This window comes from Spea bombifrons, chromosome 9, assembly GCF_027358695.1.
Source record: "Spea bombifrons isolate aSpeBom1 chromosome 9, aSpeBom1.2.pri, whole genome shotgun sequence".
NCBI classification, from domain to species: domain Eukaryota; kingdom Metazoa; phylum Chordata; class Amphibia; order Anura; family Pelobatidae; genus Spea; species Spea bombifrons.
The window spans coordinates 16,952,042-16,963,544 of NC_071095.1; the positions used below are offsets into that span (position 1 = coordinate 16,952,042).

The following is an 11,503-nucleotide window of genomic DNA, read 5'->3' on the forward strand; positions in this document are numbered from 1 at the left end:
AACATATCAATTTGAGCTGCAGTTCCAGTGGTAAAGGCAAACATTTGCACCATGAGATTCTCAGCTATGTTCGCACGTTCCATGGGCTGTTTCATCAGCCACCTGTGTTCAAGCAGGGCCTTCCTGTAATTTACTGTTACACAAAGATAATGGTAGCCACACTCTGTTTGGGTCCCTGACACCCTAATCTTCTGGCGTGTACCCATTAGACCCTGGGCTTTTTAACAGCAAGCTCAGGGGCCGCAGCATTGCACCCAAACCCCTGCTGTGAGAGACCTCTGCAGAGCATTGCAACATTTCACAATGAACGCTTCTGCAGATCATCCCTCCTAAGCCTTAGTGTAATTTTACGTTATGTTTAACAATAACCACGCTCTGTTAACACATTACATGCTGCATTAACTCAATCACTGCTGGGAAAGCTTCCAGATTAACCCACTGCCAGCCAGCTAGGATGAACATTGCACACCCCTCCTCGTGTACATCTGTAATGCTCTCTGGGACGGTTTGCCTTGTGTTTGCCCCCCTCATCTCTGCTATTGGGGAATGGGGGTGTTTATGCTGCTTGGAAAGAGATTATTGCCTGCATACATATGCGTTAACCCTTTTGGAGCGACGGCAAAACACCCATCACACGCCTCTGCAGCCTTCAGTGCACTAAGGGTTAACTCCTTTGTGCCCTGGTCCTGGGCAAGAAACCTGATGCCCAGGGGCAAGGATTGAGGTTAATTATTACACGAGAGGTGAAGGTCAAAGGTCACAGGACTTGCCCCAACGCTCCCAGAGAGAGAAGATACGACATGTTTACAGTCTCCGAATTCGCCCGAAATTGTAAAGACTTTTGTTGATGCTGAGAAAGAAAGAAAGAAAGAAAAAAAGAAGAAAAAAAAAAAGATTCTCTACCATTTTATCGTAAAAATTTAGGACTTTTTTCTTTGGTTAAGGGGAATGGGAATCTGGGGAAAGGGTATTTTAATATAAATCAGGGTGGCGGGAGGGCAGGGTTATATCAGACCAATTCCTGATGATTATATAATGCTTAACTTATTTCTTATTTATTGATGTTTATTTTGAATTATTTAATTTTTTTCTGTCAAAATGAAATAAATTTGATCAAGAGTCTGTTTGCGATTCTTTTGGGGACCCCAATTTTCTGGGAGAATGTGAATTTCAGCCATCCTGTCACGCTACAGTCATGGGTTATTGCCCTTCTTGCGTGTGCCCTGATGGTGGGACACGGAAGCCGATCACATGCTCTTAAGCCTTAATGCCCTGGGGTAAGAGAAGACTCTCCTGTTCCTGTCTATGGAACGTCTTTCACGCCGGTGAGATGTTCCTAGAGGAACCGGTGAGCCCCCCTGCTTATTAGTATCATCGTGTCTCCGGCTACTGCTAATCACGCTAACCCCAGACACGACTGTCTCGGGAAAGCAGGCAACGTCCCCTGCCAGCGATTAGTAGGCTTGGGGGCTGGAGCAGTCGAGAGAGTAGGTTGTCTTTCAGTAACCGTTTGCTTGGGCAGCGGCGCCCTCCTGTGGGCAGCAGCTAGAATGCAGGCAACTGTTCAGAGAAGCTCAGTCTGTCCGGTGTAGAGGACGACGATAAAATCATTTGTGCGGCCGCTGCCCCTCACCTTCTAACTTCGCGCCCCTCGTATTGTAAGCGCGCCAGAGCAGAACGCTGAACCTGTATGTCTTCGGTTTGTCTACGGTCAGGCTCAGTGTTATTGGTGATTTTGTATTCTCGTCTTGTACAGCGCTACAGACTCTGTTGGCGCGCTATGTAAAATACAATAGGCCATACCTGCGGCTCCAGACTGTAAATAAATACAAGCCCCAGAAGTAATTGAACAGCAGTCATTACTATTAACCCCAGTGGGGCTGACTGTGGCCCAAAAGACCCTGTAACGGGCAGGAATGAACTGGGAGGGCACCAGTATACAGCGTGTATGAAGTTCTCCATTTGAATGTTCATTTAAATACATTTTCGAATACAGCGAGTTCACTTTCAGAATAGATAATAAAGCTGCGGCTCTCCTAAGAAAAGGAGGAGACGAAGTCTGAGCTGCGCGGATAATCGGAGAGAATGAGCGTGCGTGCGCGTTACATGCATAGTCTCAAGAGTGGCTGTGTATGTATGTGAAAGGAGTGGGAGCGTAGATCTGCCCCTGATCACTGGACAACCCACCCAACATAATTCATTCCTATCTCCCACCACACTCATGCTAACACACATACACACACACACACACACTTGCGTTATGTGACCCCGTCATGCTCGCACATCCACACGTCATCCAAGTCAGACCACATTTTTTTTTACTATCAATTGCCCGCCTGGCGCAGCCTGCACCTGTATGGACGGTCTCAAGACCGGGAACCGATCCTGCGGATGCACTGCTTGCACGCTATTCGCAGCCGCAGCCGGGTCCATGCATCGCAGCTGCGCCTTTCCAGGCCCTGCCAAAAGCCAGCGTGGCACAAGGTGGCAGCCTGGGAATGAACAGCTCACACCAGCTTCATTCGCATCAATAAATCAAATTTATTTTAAAATATGTTACAATTAATTACACTAAAGGTGACTTACCAAACGACAGAGTGGTTAGGTCAGAACTAGAAATGGAAAAAAATCAGAAACACTGATGTGAACTGGAGTCTCTTTCTCTTTAAACATTTCACACTGATCAAAAATCACAAGTAAAAATATAGTATACTGCCCAAAAAAAATAAAAAAAAATAATGGGTTAGACTTCTAAGGAAAATAAATTAAACCTAAAACAAAAAAAAACAAAAAAAAAAAAACACAAAAAGCGAAGATGTTTGCCATGGAAGGTGGTGAGAAGATCCGTGAGGAAGGAGTCTGCCCTGATGGGGAGGGGGACACAGGCCCTGCGAGCTAGCGACCGGGGGTAAGGGACCACCTTTCCCGGGGTGGGTTATTGCTATGACCCATGGTTAATGTTCTAGAACGTTTCAGAAGGTTTCCCAGCTGGTGCGCGTGAGCTCTAGAACTTGGTCGCAAACCTATTCCAGAACCAGCAATAGATCCCGGAACCCGTTTCAGATCACTCGAATGTTTCCGGAACATCACGTCAAGGCAGAAGAGCAGGCACGGCGTCGACAACCGACTCCGGGAACCCTGTATTCACGCCCCATACCTGCTGCCGGCTCTGGTCTATCTACCCTCACCCCCTTATTTGGCACGCCAGGGCAATGGTACCCATTTCTCATTGAAACGCATGCACGGATGGCGCTGCCGTTCCATGAACTATAACGGGAAAGTTAATAAATTGGGAAAGAGTTAATTAACACTGACAAGGACTGTAAATACAGATGCCAGGGCAACACTGGCAGTGAGATCCTTGGTTAGACGAGAGCAGCTGCCTCAAGATCCCCAACGCCAAACAAACATCCTCGTAAGCCTCGAGTTTGGCAGAAAATAGGACCGGAGGAATAAGCCCTCCCGGAGCTGGAATCATTAGCAGGGAGAGGATGAGGGGCCGGCGGCCACCAGCACCCAGAGCACCTGCTCATTAGAGGGGGGTATTTACAGGGGACGCGGCCGAGGGATCAGGGCATCTAGTTGGGGCAGGAGCAGTAAACCCAGGAGTGTCGGCTACAAGAAAAAAAAAAAAAGGGCACGATCTATTGCTGAAACTATACAAGACTAAGGCACCCTGCCTGGATCCGTTAACGTATTCCATATCCTCCGAAATCCTATGCGAGGCCTAGCAAGGCTGCCATCTCCCTCCCCACGAGGGCCGCTTTTTATCCACCGAGCTCTTTTCAGGTAGTAGTGTTAGATGACTGAAGGGTTAATTTAAACATGCAGAGAGGAGTTAGAGGGAATGGGCCCAAAAACACAGGCAATACGGGCACTTTAACGCTCTGGAGAGCGGTTGAAATGACGTCGTTTTAGGGAGGGTCCCGGAAGTCTCGTGACACCTGAATTCGTAACCCCTGCGGTGGAGACCAGAAAGGAGTGGTGCCGGGGTAAATGCTTTTCAGTCCGCCTGCTTCATGTTTACTCGATGAGATGGGCTTCTTGTGTTACGGAGCTCTGCCGGGCGAGAGGGGTGAGGATCCGATCGGGCGGCCGGCCCTAGGTGCTGGTATCTTTGTGCTGCATTCGTACGATCTGAAAGACGTTCTGGGAGGGTAACGGGGAGAAAGAAAAAGCAGTCAGAGGCAGGGGCTAGGTGTCTGAACATCCCACACTGTACGGTGCTGCTGAGCAGCCATGGACAGCGAGAAGTACTAGCTTTATCTTCCCGCAGAAACAGCCCTGCGACACTCTCGTCGAGCAGCACCGTGGGGACAGCTTACCTTGCTGCACGTGCTGTCGTTACTGCAGTTCTTGTTGTCTTTGTCTGTGGCTTCCTCTTCCACCTCCACAAACGGCAAAGAAAAAAGGGGAGAAGTTAAATAAATAAAAAATGTCCCCAACTTCCTACCAAACACAGCCCCTGAAACAGGAGTTACCTCTTTCCGCCATTTGAGTTCACAGAAGACTCTCTCGAAGCACTCGTGCATGTAATTAAACTGCGAAGGAGAAAGAGGGAACGGGTCAGGGCAGGGAATGGGTCAGGGCAGGGGACGGACAGCCGCGGCTGAGATTTGGAGACGGCGAGGTACTCACATATGGAGTAAAGATCTTCACCCATCGTGGCTTCTTCTCGCTCCGGGCGTACTCAAAGCAGAACGCCATCCCTTCTTCATCAGTGTCCCACCTCTGCATCTCGTCCCACTCAAACGCGATCACCTGGTTCTGTAACAGACAGACGGGTCACCATGGCACCGCAGGCAGCCGGGACCGCGCGCCTGCCTGCTCCTCACTCACCTCCAGCTGTCCCTCCTCTGTACAGGCCAGCAGCTTGAAGTGCTTGATACTGATGGCGGTGATCACGTGGCCCTTCCTGCGGGAATCACACGAGCAGTGCGGGAACATGATCTCATTGTAGCCGTCGCAGCTCCGCACCATATTCAGGTACTGGGGAAAAGGTAGAGCAGCAGGTGAGTGACAGCACCTTAACGCCATCACATCGCACCTCGGATATACCCCCCCCCCCGAAATCCGCACCAACCGGAGGGACTTCGTAACCCAGAACCCATCCCCCCCCCGAGCAGCCCCCATCCATCTCACCATCAACATCTTGCGCTGTTCACACAACTTCTGCAGCTGGTAGGATTTGTCATCTGCTTTAATATATCCTCTCTTCACATCATCCACTGCCTGGGGAGGAAAAAAAGACAAGACCAAGCTCAAACGGCGCTCCCAGAAGCCGATCGCTGCGGACAGAGCAAGCTGGAGGGGGCTCCCCGCACATTACCGACCTGGTGGAAAAAGAAAGAGACCGCCAAATCGTTATCCTTCAGCAGGACCTCCTCGGCAGTGGTGAAAAGCCATTTCCTGACGGTGAGGCAGGTGCCGGGAACAGCCGACGTGTAATTCTGTACATACAGCTTGTGTGGGAATTCATTGGGTGCCAGCTTCCTGACTGAGAGGGAAGGAGCCAATCGGAGACGGGTAGAAAATAAAAAGAAATGGTTAGCCACACCTCTCACACGTCTTTGGACCATTCTTCTAAACGGCTGGCTGCCGTGTACCTGGGCCACGCGGAACGTGTAACCGGCACGCATCGGACGCGAGCACCTCGCTTCCTGAGCTGTGCCATACAATACAGTCAAATCGTACAAACAGATGGGGTCTCCAGCACTGTACCCACTACTCTAAGGCGAGGTCTGAGCAGAGATCTGTAAAGGGGCACAACCTCTTTCCGCCACCAATGCCCCTCGCTTGTTTTTTTTCTGAGGCATTATTGCATTTTCTGCTTTCCTTTAAGTCCTCAGAAATAATTACCCCCAAGCCGACAGCCCAGGGGCCCCCAATGCTATACTCTGTCTTTGGAATTTTACATCCCAAGTTCATTATTTTACATTTATCAACATTAAACTGCAGCCGCCGCGCTCTCCCCCATTCTTCTAACATTAAACTGCAGCCGCCGCGCTCTCCCCCATTCTTCTAACATTAAACTGCAGCCGCTGCGCTCTGCCCCATTCTTCTAACATTAAACTGCAGCCGCCGCGCTCTCCCCCATTCCTCTAACATTAAACTGCAGCCGCCGCGCTCTCCCCCATTCCTCTAACATTAAACTGCAGCCGCCGCGCTCTCCCCCATTCTTCTAACATTAAACTGCAGCCGCCGCGCTCTCCCCCATTCTTCTAACATTAAACTGCAGCCGCTGCGCTCTGCCCCATTCTTCTAACATTAAACTGCAGCCGCCGCGCTCTCCCCCATTCTTCTAACATTAAACTGCAGCCGCTGCGCTCTGCCCCATTCTTCTAACATTAAACTGCAGCCGCCGCGCTCTCCCCCATTCTTCTAACATTAAACTGCAGCCACCGCACTCTCCCCCGTTCTTCTAACATTAAACTGCAGCCGCCGCGCTCTCCCCCATTCTTCTAACATTAAACTGCAGCCGCCGCGCTCTCCCCCATTCCTCTAACATTAAACTGCAGCCGCCGCGCTCTCCCCCATTCTTCTAACATTAAACTGCAGCCGCCGCGCTCTCCCCCATTCTTCTAACATTAAACTGCAGCCGCTGCGCTCTGCCCCATTCTTCTAACACTAGACTGCACCTGCCGCGCTCTCCCCCATTCTTTCACGGGGTGGCGCTCTTCTCCGTCCTGTCTTTAGGCTCACAGTCACCAATTTATGAGTTGGACAGACATGTGGATTTTGGACTCTGTTCAGAGATCAAGAAACTAATATTTTCAGCAGATCCTATTACAGACGGGCAGCCCTCACCCTGCCATGGAGGAACGCGGCTCTATGAAGCATTAACACCGAACACAGCCACTCGGCCTCTTTCTAGGTAAATAAATTACGATGCTGAGAGCAATGCATTGTGGGTACTGACCAAAGGAGTGATTAATGACCTCAAACAAGGCAAAATAATTGGCTGTGATTCCATCCATCCCGATCTTGGCCGCGAGAGCCTGTCGGAACAATAAAGTTGGTGAGGAAAGGACCGTCCCACCCACGCCCCCTCCGGCCCCCGGCCAGGACAGCCTATTACCTGGTACACCTGGTCCGTGGTGCTGTTCTTCTTAACCCGAACGGTCACCGTGGTTTTGTCAGGCAACGCAACCCGCAGCTCCACATCGGACACCCCGTTATAGTTCTAGGGAGGACGTGAAAGGGTTAACCCTACCCCATATCCCACCAGTTCATGCGCGCTCCCACTTCCCAAGCCTCACCTCGTCCGACTCGGACAGGAACTCCTGCATAATGTCGCTCTCCCCGATCACTCGAATGGAGCAAACTGCAAAACAGCGAAACCAAGAACCTGTGAGTGCTCTCTCCCCGCAGGATAACCCCCCCTCCCCCCCCAGGATCCCCCCCTCTGCACCACTTCCTTCCCCCTGGTCGCCACTCACCTTTCTCCAGGTACTCCTCTAAGCCTCGCCGCCGGGCGTCTAGCTGCTGCTCCGATAAGGAGAACGGCCACTTCCCCGGCAGCCGAGGAAAGGTGAAATTGGCAAATTCCCGCTTCAGGTTCTGGTTGAGGATGGCGAACTCGCGGTATCTCTTGGAGCACAGCTGCCGGCCCGCCATGTAGACATTGTACACCTGCAGGAGGGCAGAGGACACTGAATGGAAGCCACGCCCCGGCAACAGCACCGCACGCCCCGGCAACAGCGCCGCACGCCCCGGCAACAGCGCCGCACGCCCCCAGCAAGCCCCCTCACCACAAACTTCTCCCCGCTCTGCTCCACGTGCTTGTAAGTGGGGATCGAGATGGGAACGGCCTGCTTCTCGGTGTAGTCGTAGAACGATTGCCCCGAAGAGTCATCGCTGGGGTCCAGGCTTTCGGCTTCGTGGGGGGGAACCGATAACACTGTGAGGATGAGCTCCTTCTCCCCGGCTCGGATCAGATCCACCACTTGCTTGTGAGTGGCTCCTTCCACGTTCACCCCGTTTCTGAAAAGGAGACAGGGTGAGGTTACCACAAAACTCTTCAGCAGATACAGAAAGGGTTAACCGATCAGCAGTACGAGCCGCCGGCCATATCTAATCTGCCAGAAACATGCTGAGTTAACCTCCGCTGAAAAGCTGTTCCATGTATCCACCACCCTCTCAGCCAAGTGTTCCCTTACATCATATTTTAGCCTCTGACCCACAAAACGTGGACTTTGGCCCCTCTTTCTGACATTCCTCCCCTGTGAAACACCTGCCTCTATGCCCTTTAACCCTTTTGGGGATTGTTGTAGCGTAACCCAACTTTGTCTGCTACGACAGGGGCCACACTGCTTCCAGGGGCCACTAGATCCACCTTCCTTTAGCCAATCCCCTAGTAGTTGGGTAAAATTCAGGGGATGTCCCACTGCCCTGTCTGGGAGCAACTGTCCTGCACAGCCCCCTGCTGAGCCAGGCAGTTACATCATCAGCAACCGCGCTGATGTCACAAGAACGCAGAGCCCTCGCCTTATGTTCCCGGCCCTTCCTACGGACGGATTCAGACACCAGAAAGAGGAAGCGTCACGCCAGACTTCCTTCCTGAGTCCGAGGGGCCAGAGCTTGAAAACCTATTATCTCCACTACGCTTAACTCCACTGGTTGCTATAGCGATAAAGCCACTTTAAAAAAAACTTTGAGAGCCTCTTAGATCGGATCCCATCTGAGGGGGGCACTCGGTACGAGGGTCCCCCGGTTTGTGTAAGATCTGCGGCCCAGAGATTGACCCCTGGGTGATACCCCATCAGGGCAGTAACATGTGATGACACGCGTGTTAAGGAGCATGTCATGCCCGGAGCATCACATGCACGCAGCACAGATAATCCTGCCCCAGGAGACAGGGCAGCTGAGGGTCTGTGTGCATGATCAGGGGCCCCCTGCTCTGAGGGGACACAGCAGTTCCTGGCTGCAATCCTATAGGCGGAAGCCGCATACAGTTCTAGGGCAGTTAGAAACACCCACTGTGTGGAGCCCCCTCGGAGGTACTGGGGGTACAATCCAGCCGCTGCCCACTGACAGCTATACTACGGAGGGCTTCCGTCCGGCAGAGACCCCCAGTTACCGACACGAGCCTCTCAGCATAACCTGCACCCCATCCCATAGTCCTGCCAGGCCCCATAACCCGGCTCCCCGATACCCTTCCGGTCCTGGGTCTCCTGACATACTCACACTTCCAGAATGCGGTCTCCTTTGCGGATGCCGGCCCGGTCGGCAGCTCCCCCGGGGAGTACGGCACTGACATGCTGCAGAGGGGCGTACAACTCGCCGTTGATGCTCCGGAGCTGGCCGCCCTCGCTCACCTGGCCCCGCACGTTGAAGCCGTACCCGGACTCAGACTTCACTATCCGCACCACCCGTGGGCCCCCGCCGTTCCGGGACAACAACCCGTCCCCCTCCTCGTCCGCCATCTTTAGCGCACACCGGGAGGAGCGAGGCGGGGTCACGGGACCGGCACGTCACCCGCGGTGCATGATGGAAGTTGAAGTCCGGAATAGCTGTCATGAGGCGAGGCCAGCAGGAGAAACCAATCGTATTGAAGGCGGGAAGTAAACGACCAATCGGAGAAGACAGAAAAGAGAAGCCAATCACCGAAGGGACAGGGACGACGGCAACCAATGAGAGGCAACCGTGAGGGTACCCTGGCTCTATTGAGGTGATGCGCTTCAGCTAATAAAAAGCCGCTTTGTTCCTCACCTGGGGCTCTGAAAGTGATGCGGCTGTTTTTGACTGGAGGCTCCGGTGGGGTGGGACCGCGGAACCTGGTTCTCCGGGTGTTTCGCTTCCAGGTCCGGTGGTGCGTTACTAGTGCTGACAGCCATCTACCCCCAACCAGGTCTCCGGAGCCCCTGCATGCTGCTCCTGTGTATTACTGTGCTCGGTTCTGAGGTACGCAGTGCGACAAAGTGCTGCCGGCCTCCCACCCCTCCTTTATGTGCTGTCTGTCAATGTATTTTGTCACTTCTAGCAGGCCTCGGGCTGTCATGGGGACTCCGTATAAATCACCTGAATGAGAAATATAAACACACAGTGCCTAACGAGACCTCCAGCAAAAGGGACATGATGGGGCAGAAGATATTACCCCTGTCCGGAGTGGGCCATAGGCAGAATAGGGGATACATTTTTAATAAAGGTTTTATTTAGCAGTGGCGGCCTGTCGCCTGGGGGGGGGGTCCTGTCAGGTTCTGTGTGGTACAAGCACCCCCAGCATCATTTCCAGACTTCGCAGAAAGATGTGGCATCAGTAATTAGCCAGCAGGGGGTGCTGTAAGTCTGTTACCGCCTCACATGCACAGCCCTGTCTCGGTTACCTGGATACTGGGGATTGCCTGGCCCTCCAATACTGCAGTTAAAACCAATTCAGCAGGGCGACCAGCCAATGCACCCACCTCTGTAACAGTATCACTGGTAAAAAAAAGTGCTTCCTCTTCATAACCTGCAGTTCCAGAGATGATCAGCAGGGGGCTCCAGTTTCTGCCCCTTGTTGCCGTCATGGGTTAGCGCTACGTAGGAAAATCATTAGCTCGTTGAAACCTAAAGATCCTCTCGCAAAGTTTTTTTTCCACCTTAATTACATTTCATTGTCTCGCTATATTCACAGATGGAATCAGAACTCAAAGACACTCAAATCTCCTGAGGGGAAGCATATTGGACCAGTCAGAGCTGCTCATCCTTCCGTGAATGGACGTGCGACAGGTAGGGCTATTTATTAGTTATGTATTCATGTTGAACTACATTAGAAATAGGCATCTATTTACAACATAAAAAGCCATCTATACATTGGACCAATTTTCTAGGTTACATATGAAGGGAAATGATTATTATTTGACGGTGAAACATGTACCTCTTATCTGTATGTTTATATTAATAAAAACTGCTCATGCGTCGCACACCTTCCAGTGAGAAAAGTCAGGTTAGGCTGTTGTATTTTAATTGTCTGCACATATAATGTATAGGTCAAGGTTTACATTAAGCTTGTAGGAGCGCTTGTCCTTCACACTGCCTAAAACAACGTGCACATAATTACATTCTCTGTCGATTTTAGTTTAAATCAGTTTTTATAAAGACTTTGTCCACCAAAGACTCGCACATCGAATCCTTATTGTTGTGTTATATTTATTATATGTCTTTAACACGAGCAGCACATAACAAGTTAAACCAGCCTGTCCGCGAAGAGACAGCACAGGGGCTGGCTGTTTGAAAGCCTTAATGCTGCGCGTGTGGGTGTGTGACGCTAATTACAGCTGGGTGTGTACAGGCGAAACTCAACACGGGCGGTCGGCCAAAATAAAGCTCTCACAGGCAAACGTGCCACGGTCATGTACATACATGTACCTAATCACAGAAACATACAGAATAGTTACACGTGTACATCTGTTACATTGACACAGTCTGGCTAGTTTCATACGTTCTGGCATCAGTCGGCACACAGACTCACAAGAACATCGTGAGCCATCACTGTGCGCTCACTTACAGCTAGAAGGAAACC

At 51.6% G+C, this 11,503-nt stretch overlaps 1 protein-coding gene across 1 annotated transcript; it reads right to left on the minus strand.

Moving 5' to 3' along the window:
• Positions 1-3,916: 3,916 nt before the first annotated feature.
• On the minus strand, positions 3,917-9,470 carry SNX27 (sorting nexin 27). The gene is made up of 13 exons (XM_053475162.1): positions 9,187-9,470; positions 7,752-7,983; positions 7,440-7,632; positions 7,260-7,324; positions 7,079-7,183; positions 6,920-6,998; positions 5,334-5,497; positions 5,143-5,232; positions 4,840-4,989; positions 4,639-4,767; positions 4,482-4,541; positions 4,326-4,388; positions 3,917-4,149 (listed from the first exon to the last, which is right to left on the minus strand). Exons 1-13 carry the CDS (start codon positions 9,423-9,425, stop codon positions 4,102-4,104), a joined length of 1,617 nt encoding a protein of 538 aa, XP_053331137.1. The 5' UTR covers positions 9,426-9,470; the 3' UTR covers positions 3,917-4,101.
• Between the last annotated feature and the right edge of the window lie 2,033 nt (positions 9,471-11,503).